General features: G+C 57.4%; 5 protein-coding genes across 5 annotated transcripts; 4 read left to right on the top strand and 1 right to left on the bottom strand.

The window, feature by feature from the left end:
• The first annotated feature begins 195 nt into the window (after positions 1-195).
• MYCTH_2097810 (uncharacterized protein) lies at positions 196-2,522 on the top strand. Its single transcript, XM_003667127.1, has 6 exons — positions 196-228; positions 392-488; positions 560-717; positions 1,083-1,218; positions 1,279-1,451; positions 1,677-2,522. The coding sequence occupies exons 4-6, from the start codon at positions 1,192-1,194 to the stop codon at positions 1,942-1,944; spliced, it is 468 nt and encodes a 155-aa protein (XP_003667175.1). The 5' UTR covers positions 196-228; positions 392-488; positions 560-717; positions 1,083-1,191; the 3' UTR covers positions 1,945-2,522.
• A 280-nt stretch (positions 2,523-2,802) lies between these two features.
• MYCTH_2312712 (uncharacterized protein) lies at positions 2,803-4,206 on the top strand. The gene has a single exon (XM_003667126.1). The coding sequence runs from the start codon at positions 3,060-3,062 to the stop codon at positions 4,071-4,073; it is 1,014 nt and encodes a 337-aa protein (XP_003667174.1). The 5' UTR covers positions 2,803-3,059; the 3' UTR covers positions 4,074-4,206.
• Positions 4,207-4,641: 435 nt separating this feature from the next.
• MYCTH_2312710 (uncharacterized protein) lies at positions 4,642-6,624 on the top strand. Its single transcript, XM_003667125.1, has 2 exons — positions 4,642-6,060; positions 6,137-6,624. Exons 1-2 carry the CDS (start codon positions 4,743-4,745, stop codon positions 6,595-6,597), a joined length of 1,779 nt encoding a protein of 592 aa, XP_003667173.1. The 5' UTR covers positions 4,642-4,742; the 3' UTR covers positions 6,598-6,624.
• Positions 6,625-8,941: 2,317 nt separating this feature from the next.
• MYCTH_96554 (uncharacterized protein) lies at positions 8,942-9,868 on the top strand (the record flags this gene model as incomplete). Its single annotated transcript, XM_003667124.1, has 1 exon — positions 8,942-9,868. One exon carries the CDS (start codon positions 8,942-8,944, stop codon positions 9,866-9,868), a length of 927 nt encoding a protein of 308 aa, XP_003667172.1.
• A 1,759-nt stretch (positions 9,869-11,627) lies between these two features.
• On the bottom strand, positions 11,628-13,366 carry MYCTH_2312705 (uncharacterized protein). The gene is made up of 2 exons (XM_003667123.1): positions 12,732-13,366; positions 11,628-12,654 (listed from the first exon to the last, which is right to left on the bottom strand). Exons 1-2 carry the CDS (start codon positions 13,191-13,193, stop codon positions 11,917-11,919), a joined length of 1,200 nt encoding a protein of 399 aa, XP_003667171.1. The 5' UTR covers positions 13,194-13,366; the 3' UTR covers positions 11,628-11,916.
• Between the last annotated feature and the right edge of the window lie 1,104 nt (positions 13,367-14,470).

Genomic DNA, 14,470 nt, shown 5'->3' with positions numbered 1-14,470 from the left:
TTGTACTGTAGTGTAGTTGGGACAGTGCATCGCAATTTTTGAAATAATCGAAATTGCCGCAGGCTTCGGGCATCCAACTCGCTATTCTCCACACTGTCGGTACGTCATTACACACCCTCTACCACTAAACAAGGGGCCTTACCGAGTGACGGTCATGATCGTCCACTGCACTCCCCACTGCGGTTCAGCCTTCCACTTTTGCTTATCCCTTTTGTGGCCGTCTTGTTGGTGAGTCTTGTCGCTTGCCCGCGTGCCAGCGTGCCAGCGTGCCAGTGTGCCAGCGTGTGCAGGACTGGCTGCTGGCGTGCCCCTCCCCTCTCACCCCGCCATGAAATTTTCTACACTCCATCATCACTTTTGCCGCTAACATTGACGATCTGTACACGCGAAGACCCCGAATTGGACCTGTGTCGGTCATCCAACGCCAACGCGTCAAACGTCTGTCGATTCACAGACACCCACCCTTCTTGGAGCAAATCGAGCAACAGGTTGGAACCCCACACTTTTGCTCCGGTCAGGGTCGCTGCTTGGTAGCCTCTTCCGTTGACACGCGAACCAGCCTCAAGACTTCCCGAAAGCCTCATCCCTGCCCTCCACGGGTCCCTCCCGGACGCCGGACGCTGAGGAGCGCTGCTTTGCCGCCTCCGTTTGCAAACCTTGCCAGTGCCCTCCTCGTTGTGTCTGTGCTTTCCATATCGATAGACGCGGTATCTTCTTGTAAGCCAGATTGCCCATCTACCCCGCGGTGCCCTTTCTTCCCTCATCGGTTACGTGGGCTTTCGCGTACATTACCCTCTTCCATCATCATCATCACCGTCACCACCATCACCATCCCCATTACCACAACCTCTCAGGGGAAAAACCCGTCAGTTCCTGTTCGTGCCCACTGCTCTAAAGCAGCACGCGACCTTTCTATTCCCGCCTGCAAGAGGACCCCCTGATCCTTGGAGAGGGAAAAGCACAGGGACTCGGGACAAGCGCAGCCTGCAGCCGTAGGGCAGCCGACTACTTGTTCTTTTTTTTTTTTTTTTTTTTTTTAAATCTCCGCTGTCTTTGCTGTTGACTGCCTCTCCTGTCCCTAGCCTTTCTCTGTCCGGCTGGGTTCCGTGCTTCACCAGCCAACTACTACCCCACTTCGTTCTGCTCCCCCATCCCTCCCTAAGAGTCGCCATCGTGTGCCGCTCCGCAAGCATGCCTCCAACCCCAACCGACGATAGGGTCCGTATCTGTTAACTCGCAAGGCTATGCAAGTTGCTAACTTGAGACGTCTGCTCACAGGACAGCCAGGAAGTCGACGAGATGCTAGACTTCGGAGATCACGTCGACAAAGCCATCTTCTCGCAGATCCTCGAGATGGACGCGGACGAGGATGATCGCGACTTCAGCGCGCCCTTGGTTATGAACTTTTTCGAGCAGGCGTCGGAGACGTTTGAGAAGATGCAGATTGCATTGTAAGTCGCACATCACATTATTCGCCGGCCTGACTCTGCTGCCCTTTCTGCTGCCCTTTCTGCGCGTGTTCACTCGCTCATCGGACCGTCCATTCCTGACACGCTGGCTTCCTCTGCGCTCCCGTCCCACCGAAGCCTCACGGACCGTTTCGCGCGCGCGACCAGCCGCTGAGCAAAACAAACAAACAAGGGTTGGACTGACGGCGTTCTGGTATCCATAAACAGGGACGAGAGCAACCTTGACGAGCTGTCTAAGTTGGGTCACTTTCTCAAGGGCTCCTCTGCTACTCTCGGGTTCAACAAGATAAGGGACAACTGCCAGATCATCCAGCAATACGGGCACAAGTTGACCGTGGAAGGTGAAAAAGAATCCGACGAGAAGGTTTGCCTGGAAAAGATCGCCGACGCTCTCAAGAAGGCCAGGGTCGACACCGAGACCTTGAGCAAAAAGATGGATGAGTTTTTCAAGAAGCCGGATGAGGGCAAGGAGTAGTAGCTGAAGCTTCCCCTCGAGCACACTGTTCGCCTCGATCCCGACGGTTGCGACAGCCCTCCTCGGCAGACCGATAGGCCGTCGGTCGCTGGAAGCGGGACGAGAGTGGCCGTGGGCTTCCCTGCCGCTGGCACGGGGCTGGCCGCGCAATATCGGCGGACGGGGCAGCAGCGAGCAGGATGGTTGCTTCGATGGACAGGGCGGGGTAAATGCGAACCGGTCGGTTGGACCAGGTTCGACGGGGAGCGAAGAGATCCCACCGGACAGAAGGGCGCCGCCTGTGAACCTCCTCTGCGAGACGTTGAGGAGTGCAAGATGGGGCCGAGGTATCAGGCAGTGCTGTGCACAGCCTGCGGGTTTGCACGGAGGCGACCGATCTGTTGGGGGAGAGAAAACATTTTTGCGCATCACCTTGGGCCTGTTTGGCGGTTTGGGGTCTGTGTCATGGTGCAGTACATAGTCTCGAATTCCGGCTCTGGCCGCCCCTAAAAAAATTCTGATGGAAGTTTCCGCGGGGCCGGGAACCTTCTGCCTGATGATTTTACGGTGCTTTCAATGCGAGATGCCTTGAACGGTTCAAGTGTGAAGCGTGTCAATCAGCTCACTTACTAATGAGCAAGAGCACGGGCCACGAAATCGGTTTTTTGTAGTCGTAAGTTATGCATGCTGCAGTGGGCGGCCAACACTGGCTACCCTGCGGATGGGGACCACCTAGGGAACTGACTAGCTACTCTACTAATGTCTGTCAACCAGGCAGTTCTTGCCTCGTCGAACGGCACAAGCCCTACGCTCAGCAAGCGATTTGACTAGCAGCCCGCATATTTACTAAGGTATCTTACTTGCCGTCACCACTCATTAGACCAGCAGCCTGACGACACTCGTCATTTACCGCGTTAAGCTAACGGATTCACCAGCGAACTCGCCGCACTCACCAGATATCCCAGATATGGTTCACTTCTAACGAAATCAAACGAACTTCGCGAGAGTTTCTTTCAGAGGAAAAGAAAGAACTCCGGCTTTTTTTTCTCCTCCAAACAAGAGAAGAGATGAGGAGAACCAAACGACATCAACCACAAAGAAGATAAGACACACAAGACAGAGAGATTAAAAAAAAAATGCCACCAACCCCGGGCACCCTCAAGAAACCCGTTCCCACCCACTTCCTCTGCATTCCCCTCGCCGCCAGCCCGGCCGCCCGCGCCCAACTGGCCGCCTCCCTCTCGGCCTTTCGCAGCGACGTCTGCGCGTCCCCTGCCGCGGGCGGGTTCGATGTGCCCTTCGACGCGGTCCGTCCCGTCGGGACAGTGCACCTGACGCTGGGCGTCATGAGCTTCCCAACGCCGCCGCCGCCGCCACCGCCGAGGGGGCGCACCGACGCGGTTTCCGGCGGCGGTAGTGGAGGAGGCGATGCTGATGGTAGCGGTTCGGAAGGGGAGGCGCAGCGGTCGGAGGAGGGAGGCCCTCGGTCGGCAGGGCTGCAGCGGGCGAGGGAGGTGCTCGCCGGCATCGGGCTGCGGACCATCTGGAGGGAGGTGGTGCGCGGGAGGCAGGGGGACGCGGTCCGGCGGCTGGAGGGGATGGCGCAGGGGAGGGTCGGCACCGGGTTGGTGAAGAAGGAAGGGCACGAGCAGGAGGAGGAGCGGGAGCGGGAGCGGGAGGAAGAGGAGGAGGAGGAGGGGGAAAGGCCGAGGATCACGCTCAGAGGCCTGGCGTCTATGCAACCCGCGGAGAAGGCGGCGGTGCTCTACGCTCCGCCCGTCGACCAGTTCGGGCTGCTCCAGGCCTTCTGCGAGAAGGTCAGGGACGTGTTTAAGGAGGCGGAGCTCATGGTGGATGAGGACCGGCCGCTTCTCTTGCATGCCACTGTGGTGAATACGACCTATGTCAAAGGGAACCGAGGCGAAGGGGGTGGCAGCAGGGGCAAGGGTGGCCGGGGCCGGAGAGGGGGAAAGAAGTGGGAACGGCTGGTATTTGACGCGAGAGGTATCATTGACCGCTACGAGGATCAGGTGTGGTTGGAGAACATGCCCCTGGATAAGGTCGCGATATGTAGGATGGGCGCGACGAAGATAATGGTGAACGGCGAAGAGGACGAGGCATACGAGGTAGAGGCCGAGGTGAACTTCTAGTGTGCTGTCCCACGAACCGGGACAGCACATCCGGGTGTCTGGCCTCTCGGTTGGCTACAATACCGTACACACCACCTTCGCCATAGCTAAGTCACAATGTTGCCCTTCCCCTGAACGAGGCATCTTCATCAGGAACGCTCAGGGACGGGCAGGGCATGGGCTGGACCCACATTAGTTCCTCGGGCCGCCTCTTAGACCACTAATAAGCGGCGGGAGCTCGGGCCACCCCCGCAGTTCAGATAGTGTAGCGCTGGCTGAGAACACACAAAGACCCCTGCCCACGAAATTGGGTTAAGGCTGATGAGGGGAGCTGAAGTTCCATCCAGCTGCCTGGCGACCAAGGCGAGCCAGGCCGCGACAAGCCGGCGGCAAGTGCGCACCTAAGCCACCAGGCAACCCGCAACACCAAAGGTTGCCTGCATTTCTTACGTGCATCGGGGTTGGTAAGCAACGTCTGATTTCGCATCACCGTCACCACCGGTTGAACCAACAAAGATGCGGTTTGAAACCTGCAAATCCCTCACGCACAACTCCCTTGGCCGACACGTCCGAGAACCTTTCCGCTAGGTGGCAGAAGCTTACAAGTAGAACACACACACACACACACACATATATATATATCCAAGCAAAGCCAGCACTCCAGTAGTTTATATAACTACAGTATCGAGTATGCCTCCGCGAAAGGAGATGTCATCGCCAACGAAGCGCCGTCCGCCTCTAGGCGCTGGGCCCCAAGGCAACAGCGCCAGCGCCCCCCGCTCTCCTCCGCGAACATCCCGCACCTCACCATCCGCCGCAAGGAACACCAACGCCGGCACCAAGACTGGCAACAATTTCACCGCTACTTCCGGAGCTAGCACAGTTATCCCCCCGCCCCCTCGAGCTGCTCTAAGCGGAACCTCCTCCCCAACACCCGATCACCCGCGCAACGACAAAAACAGTCACACAGCGAAAGACAGCCCCCGCCTGGCCCCAAACTCCGCCAGCCACAACCGCTCCCCCTCACCGGCGCTTCCTGTACCCCTCGACCAGCCAGCCGCATCGTCTTCCTTCCCATCCCCGTCGTCGTCGTCGTCGTCGTCGCCGCCGCCATCATCATCAGCAGCCTCAGTGGGCGACATGGAGACGGCCCTCCGCGAGAAGGACGCGCGCATCGCGTCGCTCGAGCGCGAGCTGGCCCTCATGGAGTCCGAGTTCCACCGGGAGTTGGATAAGCTCAGCGGCGCCGAGAGCGCGACGGCCGCCTTTTGGCAGAGCAAATACGCCGCGCTGGAAAAGACGCTTGAGGGCGTGCTGAGCTTGCAGCAGCAGCAGCAGCGGCGGCGGGGGCGGGGGCAGCAAAAGTCGGGCCGAGACGGCGGTGGGAGAGGTCAAGACGAGTACGCTGCGTCTGGGAAGGATGACGGGGACGACGATGCGGAGAGTGAGCACGACCGAGACCGGGACACGGTGAGGGGCATGGAGATGGCAATGTTGGCCAAAGAGGGCGAACTGAGGGAGGTCAGGGCGGCGTGGGAACGGGCAAGGGACATGCTGGGTAAAAAGGAAGACGAGGTGGCCGAGCTCAGGGCCCAAGTCAGGGGGCTCAAGGAATGGGTTAGCCACAGCACCAGGGCGGACGTCGAGGCGCAGACGAGTGACGAGGTATTCGGAGAGGGTATGGCCAAGCTGGGAAACGGGTTGCAGAACTGGGTCCTGGTAAACTTTAGGCGGGCAAAGATCGGTGAGTGCCGCAGTCCCCCGATGTCAGGGGCGGGCGGAAGGCGACTGACGGCAGCAGACCTCTCTAGTGCGGATGAGGATTCCATATCGGAACTGTCGCGTTTGGTGCCCATGTACGAAGAGCTAGCCTCGGCCTCGAAAATCCATTTGCTTCAGTCGATCGTGTCGCGGTTGCTTGTGGAACTCGTGTTTGACGCGTACTTTGTTGGTCTCCCGGGCGAGGCGGCCGGGCAGATCAAGCAGGTGGAGGCGTTTCTCTCTTCAGGTATGATCGATCCCTCCCCCCCCCCCCCCCCCTCGGGGGGGCCCGGAATGGAGACAAGGTGCTCACCATCACACAGTTTCGTCGCCCGAATCCATCAATCAATGGCGCTCTTTCACTCTGACCATGCTCAAGAGAGATGCCACGCAGAAACTACAGACCGAAACGTCGGCGGTTGTTGAAGCAGTCGTGTCCAGGGTCAACAAACTTCTGGACTCGATAACGAGCACGAATTCGACAGAATCCAGAAATCAGGGCTTACAGGCACTGGTCAACAGCGCCATCGAGCTGTCGCGGCTGCTGGCCGTGCAGAAGGCGGTCTTCAGGATCGAGATGCCCGAGATCCTTCCCCACCAGCGTATCATGTTCGATCCCGAGACCATGGAAGATATCGGGGGCGAAGACGAAGAAAGCCTGATGGACAGAGAGATCTGTTGCGTCACATTTCCAGGAATTGTCAAGCGGGGCGATCAGAGCGGCGGACATCTGCAGTACCGGAATGTCATTTGCAAGGCAAAGGTTCTCTGCAGTCCAGAGTGAGACAGACGCCTTGGTCTGGATCGCTCATGCTAGGTTACTAGGGCACGGAGAAGCTAAAATTCGGGTTCGATCCCTGTCAGCCGAAGGCATATGCCCCGGGAATGGGTTGCTTCAGGCCAGATTTTGAACTTATCGACTGCTCCTGGCTCACTCCAGGGGCTCCGATGAGACTGCCGGTCAGTCATCCCAAGTTCACGTCGGTCTCTATGGCCCATAATCAACCCCATCTTTTCAATCGATAGATGGCAGATGGGCCGTCGAGGAACTGAATTGCTTCAACTGTACGGCAGTCAACCGCCTAGCGCCGACCGCCCGTCTATTGGCAAGATACAGGATCTGGCGGCTACGCCAAGAGGAAGCGGGGTGGTTCCGATGAGACTCGGAGCAGAAAGGACGGGAAATAATTGGCCTGACAGAGCTCCTTCGTTGGGTCCAATCTATGCACTCGTTATTATAGAGCTGCATTCGCGAACCATAGCGGATGCGTAGTGCTTCCGGCTCGTCCGAGCATGGATGGAGGAGATTCGGGCTTGGATCGTACTATGGCCAATCGATCATATTTGAGGAGGGAGCGCTCCAACCCTCCAGTTTGGAGAGTGACCATTGTTCTCGAGCCACGACATAAGCAGCCCCCGAAGCACAGCTCGAGACCGGCGTCCGCGTGGACTCAGCACGGCGTCTTTGCTTTGCATAAGCCTACAGATAGCCTCGCCAACCTTCAAAAAGCCATTTCCCCCCATCACTCGGCCGTGAGTCGGCCATGACTCGGCCTTGGCCTTTTGCCCTACCGATCACTGCATTGCCCTATAGATCCTCCTTGGGTGAGAAGATGCGAGCATTCTGCATGCGGCGGCGAAACTTTCGTCTATGGACTGCGTTCTTCTGCTTGAGCCTATTCTACTGAAGCTGTAGACATAACATGTCAATGTAGGTACCTAGGCTACTCGAACGAGAACCACATCTCGCAACGCTTGCTTCACCCAGCGGTTACCCGCTCTTGTGCTGCATGACGGAATTGACCAGCCTCCAACAACCAGTGGAATAAAAGATGTTGCCAAGCCAACAAATCCGGTGACCGGCGCTGTTGGTTGCGGAAACTGTGTCCTCTGGATTGCGTAAGGGAGGTGAATCGGGGCCCGGCACGAGCCATTTCCGCTGTGGGAGCCGTGTGCTTGGGAAATTGTGCCCTACTGGCACCTTGCTCGCACATTGAGACACCCCACGTGCGTTCTGCGGGAGTGCGGAGAGGAGACGGTGGTGTGCATTCAGACTCCCGGTTTCAACTCTGGACGACTTCGGAACATCATAGTGATTGCGAACCTCTCGAGGCGTGTCACCAGTTGATAGGCTCTGCGCAATGGGTGCACTCACGGCCTGTCGGACCTTGACTCGATTTCTCGCATCTGCGGGAAACGTTCTTTCATGAGGACTTCGCAGGGTAGGAGCAGAGCAAACCGGTCCCGGTGATACTCGATTTGAGGGAACGCGAAGCGCGTGAAGCGCCGCCGTGGGACAGGCAAGCCGGTATGCATCGATGAGATTTTGGGTAAGAATCTGGGTGCTTCTTTCCGCGGTAGCACTTGCTTGCATACAGTTGATTCGGACCTGAGGGGTTGGCATTGGAGGCTTGCCCCCACTCCCGCTACATCCCGAGACCCCAAATGCTGGGTACCCTCGAAACGCATCCCCGGATCAAAGTGCCTGCCCGGTTGCTAGTGTGTAGGTGACGCACCTTAGCGTGCTGACGGGACGGGACGTGCAGATCGCGCGGGCCCATGTGGTTTATAACACCGGCCCGCGGGAAGACGTAAAGAGCAATCCTGGGGACCAGAAATGGGAAACAACGACTTACCTGGCAGTGGTACAGGCCCAAGGCGAGCACTTTATAATATCGACCCCGCCCAGCACAAGAGCCTCGTAGAACACCACTGGCATTCTCTAATTCTCAAAGCCCCTCTGATCCCAAGTTCTGTCGCAAACCTCGGCACTACTCCGGCGTGTGCTGTCCACGTTTCCCAAACCGACCGCGTCTCGTCCTGGGCAGCGAGCGATTGACGCCGGTCAACCTGCGATAGGAAAGTCAGCGGAGGTGTTGAAGCAAGCCACAGAATTGCGACTCGCACTCCCTCAAAAACCTTATCTTCTTTGGCGGGCCGCACCTATCGTCGAGCCAGTGCTTGTCATTCTCGGCGAGTTTCTGAGCGCAATCTGCTCTGAGTGGTATTAGCAAGTTCGAACACCAATCAGCCCGGCTCACCTCCCCACCTTCAAAATCACAGCCTTCCTAACAGCACCAGGTGCATCTGTCCTGATCAGCCGGCCGCCTGTCCGCTGTGCCACCGTCATGGCATCCTACGGCAACGTCGGCGCCCAAGCAATTCATAACTTCATCGAGCAGCACAGAAATTCAGCGCCTGGTTCCGAACAGCTGCCACACTTGCACCACGGCGATGACCCCCGATGGGCCCCGACAGCGACGGCCGCCGATGTCCTAGGCAGTTCCGATCGTTCTCAGGACGACGACACCCTGTCTGAAGGCACGACCACCTCGACTGTAACGTCAGAGACGTACACCACCATTTCCCGCTCCCTCTCCAGCAATGCCAGCCGAGGAAGCGAGACGACAGGCATCACCACGCCCAATGACAGCCCCCGCTTCCCGCCATCGGTCGTCGGTCTTCCGCCATTCCAGACTCAGGCTCTCAGCACCGCAACCCCTGGCCAGACCCTCTGGTGCGAGTTTGGCGAGCTCTTGGGCTGCGCTGCGACCTTTCGTCTCGATGACGAGGCAGGGTGGATTGAACACCATGTCGACCATCTGAAAAACAAGTTCCCCAAGCAACTCGTGTGCTGGTTTTGTGATCATGTCCCATTCGTCGCCGGGCGCCCCAACGAAGCCTTCGCCAATTTCGTGGAACGCATGCAGCATATAAGGGAGCACATCCTCGGCGACCACCGTCTCACGAGCGAGTCCATGCGGCCCGACTTCCATCTCGTCCGACACCTGTACCAGAATGGTCTCCTGGGTGAATCAAGGTACAGGCAGGCCATGTCCTACAGCGAGCTACCGCCTGCGTTCCGCTTGCCAGGTGACCATTCAAGCTCGCCGCCATCATCGCCGCCATCATCGCGTCAGCCACTTGGCCAAAGGGCTAGGGTGCAGTTCCACGACCTCGACAAGGAAGAGCGTCGTAGACGAAGAGAGAGACAGGCTTCGGACCGCAGACGATGGGTGATGGAAACGAACAAACCGTTGGAACAACACACCTGATCTGGTAATTGCGCGAATGCGCCAAACCATCATTGCGCGGCCAGGTCGATCCCCAATTTCCGTTGTAGGAGTGGGTTGGTGCTCCTTGAATTATGACGCGCTTGTGATAACGCGTCTCGGGTGGTTTTCTACCGGGAGCTCGAGCCCAGCCGTCGCCCCACCGACCCGAGACCCAGACTCCGGACCCCCGATGCAGGCCCGGCCGAGCCTGACCGAGACAAAGACTGTCCGTCTTGTCGAGGCCGTCGTCGTCATCAAAGACCGGAACCTTTTCTTACCCACTGCTTGGAGTTGTTTCCGATGGCGTTGCCGAATATTCCGTGTCTTTTCTGGATTCTCCACCGATCCCATTTTGTTGTCTCTCCCTCTCTATACCGCCTCGGATAGCGGTGCGTCACAGCGATGAAGCTGACGAAGAAAACCCGAGGGAACTGCTGACTGGAACTTCCATTTTGACAATGCTAGCTTTTCTCCTCCGGTTTACCTGAAGCCGGCCGATTCTCTTGCAATGTCGAGGGCGGGGATTCGTTTCAATGATTGCGAACTCTATAATCTCTTTGGTTTGTCGGTGAAGGTCCCGATGTCTTGACGACATCCAGAGTTCTTGGACGACAGCAAACACAACGATGCCTGGCAATTATCAGGACGGTAAGCAGAGACACAAGGCTTGAAACAATGGCTCTACGTTGGTTTGGTCAGTCTCATTTTGGATCACCCAGTTTCTCTTGAGCTTCCCGAATCTCAGTTGGCAGGAGGGCGCCTGAGCACGGACAGGGCCGTTTAGCTCGCATCTGGCGCAGGCTGGTTAGCTTATGATGCTCATGACATGGTTTTCAGACTGATAAGAATCAGATTGTTGCCGTGCTCTTCTCCAGTCGGTTGTTGATGGAGCTCTAAGTCCATTTCGAAATTCTGGTGATAAGTTGGACACTCTCGGTAATCACCGCCGAACAGTTGCTCATACGTTGTATGCTCGCTGGCAATGGTTTGTGACCGAGGAAAAAGCATGGAAGCATAAAAAACCGCACCATCAGTGATTCTCGGAGGCGGAACAGACGAACCACTCCCTCCAAGTTCACCGCTTCGGGGGCGAAAAGAGAGGATAAGGCGGGCGTTGCAAACACAAAAAGTGGACATGTACAAAGTCACCATTCTGCCTTGTCCGTGGCGAAACGAACCAGCGAGGGGAAGACGGGACGCGTCCGTCCCACACGAATGGAACGACGAGGACATACAAGGGCCGAATCAAGACCTTGACTTCCCTCGAATACGAAGCCGCCCTATCTGGGGGTCACGCAAGCAGGCAGATGACCGAAGATGCCACCGGCATTTTGCTCGGTGGCTTTCACGCAGGCTCGCCTCGCCTCTGCCTCGCCCTTCCCCCTTCGCCCGAACTTTTGGCTAGGCCCAATAGTAAATAAAGGGTAGGTCGAGAGTTACATGACATACGATTACGTGTTCGTAAAAGTGTAGGTGCCCTATTTGTGCGCAGTTCAAGAAGTGCCCATTGCCTGACGCGTCTTACTATGTAAGTATGTAGGTCCTTCGCCTCGGTGAATAAATTTTGGGTTTTCATATTTTTTTCCCCTTTGGAATCTCTTGGTGCCACAGAAGGGAAAGGGTTGCGCGTGGCAGTGCACCTTGACGCGTGCAGAAGCCTGGCTTCGGTTCGCTACCGGTTGACCTTGTCCCATTGCGAGTCCAATGAGATGAAGAGGAAGAACGGCCGCTTCATTTCCAATGGTTACTGCGCATGTAGGTCGGTTTCTCGGGGAAGCCTTGACTGGGGCTAAAAAAGATATCACCCATACTAGTACACGCGTAGGCGACAAGTACATACCTCTGATAGGTATAATCCGTATAGTAAAAGCTCTAATAGCCACAACTATCGTTACACGGAATAGGGAGCATGATTTGCCGCTGTTGACGGCCCTATGTTACAGTGTACCCCATTCCCCAAGAGACTACTCTGCATTCCCGCAAGGCATAGTCCAGTATCAAATCCCAACAAGTGGGCCCGGATAGAGGAGTCTTGGCCATCACGATTATCATGCCTTAGGTTGTTCCCCGCCCGTTGTCGTCTGAGCATCTCCGCCGAGAGACAGCTGCTCGACCGCCTTCTGCACCTTGTCCACCTCTTCTGCTGCCTGGGCCGTCGGCGCGGGAAGGGCGCCCTGCGACCTGAGCAGTTTGTTCTTGGCGATGACCTCGCCAATCTTCTCAAGCATCTCCTCCGTGAGCACGGGCTTGCCGCGCTGGCGGCGCAGCTCGCGCATCTTGCGGTTGTATTCTTGCACCGGCAGCAGCATTTCCTCTGCCCGGGCGCCCTTGCGGCGGGCCTTCTTCTCGGCCTCGAGCGCCTCGACCTTGGCAATGTACTCGGGCGTGTGGCGGGTGCGGAACTTGGAGTACTTGTTGCGCAGCTCGTCGATGACGGTCTCGGGCATGGGAGGGCGCAGCAGGGTCGGCACGAAGGTGCGCTCCTCGACGTCGAGGCGCAGGGTGTCGCCCGGATACTCCTCCTTGACCTTGGGCGGCGTCTTGGGCCAGGGGATCTGCACGTTCAGGCCGGGCACCAGCCGCGAGAAAAAGACCTTGCGCGTCGGCCGATCGTGCGTTATCCGGATGGGCTTGAGCTCGCGGATGATGACATCGCGGACCGTGCCGGTCGCGGGATCTGGCAGCGGATGGACAAGCCGGACGGAGGAGATGGGGAAGAACTGCTTCATCTGCTGGACGCGCGGTGACCCGTGTTTTACCAGGAAGGACGGAACCTTGACGTTCGTCTGTTACCCGTAGATGTGAGCATGGGGCAACGGGGGAGGGGGGGGAACGGCCACGGGCGCGGGACGGCGAAGCTTACAATGCCGACGTTGCCATCGAGCTCGACGGTCATGGAGGCCTTGTTGATGTTGACAATCTTGGCTATTCGGCCCTTGTATTCGCCCTCGGTAACGACCACCCTGTCTCCCACAGCGAGACATAGATACGTTGGGCCACCGGCCCAGGCGGAGCGGGCCGCTTTCTGCTCGTCTGGAATTTCGTGCTGAAGGAGGGCTCGATCGGGCGAGATACTACCCCAGTAGTTTTGGAAATCGTCTGTCAAATTGCTCACGTCGCGGTTCGGGCGGAGGGGCCCAAGCTCGAGATCCTGATGGCGGTTCTTGATGGCCTGGTTGAGTTCAAGGCCGGCTTCTTTTCTTAGAGCCTTAAGTTCCCTCATGTACGTATCCTTCTTCAAGCCGTTCAACTTGCGTTGCATAACCTCGGTTCTCCGCGCAACCTGGCGCTCGGCCATGCGCACACGGCGAAGAATCTTGTCCATGGCGCTGGCGAGCGGTGGGATAAGGCCGCACTTGGGTCAATCGGGTTACCCAGCGGAGAGGGATCGACTGGGGAGCGCCGTCGCGTCCGTATCTTGTCGAGGAAAGAGGAGGGGGGGGGGAGCAGTCCGCGGGGCTCCGGGATGGTTTGTCTCGAAGATGGTCGCGATCTTGAAAAGTTGCAAGCGTCCCGAGCACCCGTTGGATCCACACTTCACCGCCTTGACCAGGGGGACCAGGGGTGCTTTGCGTTTTGTGCGACTGGCAGCTGGCAGCGGCCGGGCACGGCTTGACCCACATCTGCCTGCCAAACTCGTGCGTGCATGCATGCACGTCGAGCGATTCAATGCACCCCGGCCGGCCTTTGCATCAATGCCTCAGCGCTCACTTGTGGCAACGGGCATACTTGGATATGCCCATAACTACGAATACCTGAGGTACGCACTGTACTACTACATACTCCCTACATAAGGTACTTACATACTTCGGGTAATGCACTTCTGCACAGAGTAATCCATACATGATTATGTGTGGATTGCTTCTCTGCCCGGGCGAGGTACAACGACCGGGCAGCTCGAGAAGAGTAGCCCTATGCAAAAAAAGCGAATGCGAGAGAAGTGCACTGTAGATGGCTACTCAAACCTCCACCCTCCTGCGTCGAATGATCGTGATCGTGTGCCTTCGATTTGAGGCTGGCCCGCCACGACGGGTTGCCACGGCGCATTCTTTGTTTTATCGGATTGCGCAGTTGCGGCTCTGGTGTCCTGCATCATCCCAAGGGCGGTCAAGCAAGTCCTATGGCCTCTGTCTCCCAGTAGGACTTTGTGGCCCACTTGCGGCCGAGCCACTCACCGCAGCCCCATCACCGTGCCGCCCGTGTGCCCCCCAATAACAACGACTGCGGATGTTGCAGAGTCGTGCGGTTCGCGTCTGAACTCCGAGCTTGTCTCTCGAAAGGTGCATCCGCTGACCGAGCCATGTATCGAAGTGCACAGCTGAAGCAGTGTACCGTCTGCGACCAGAGTACCTGCCCTGTACCTGATCAATCCGCGGAAGCCAGTGATCCTGGCATGCTGGTCAACGTAGGTATCTGCACGAATCTGTGTACGTAGTTACTTGTACATACATTATGTTCGCTGCACCCGTACCTACTCCGTAAGCATGGAGCAACCAGCAATCCAGAGCCTCGGCAAGCAAGCAGGAGTGCAAAATCTCGAAGCTGAAGGTCATCAGAATTCCTTCTCACGTGTCATAAAAAACAGTCAAATTCTACTCTTTC

This window comes from Thermothelomyces thermophilus, chromosome 7 (genome assembly GCF_000226095.1).
Source record: "Thermothelomyces thermophilus ATCC 42464 chromosome 7, complete sequence".
NCBI lineage: Eukaryota > Fungi > Ascomycota > Sordariomycetes > Sordariales > Chaetomiaceae > Thermothelomyces > Thermothelomyces thermophilus.
The sequence above is the reverse complement of the archived record's forward strand: the minus strand, read 5'-3'. Positions and strand labels throughout refer to the sequence as shown.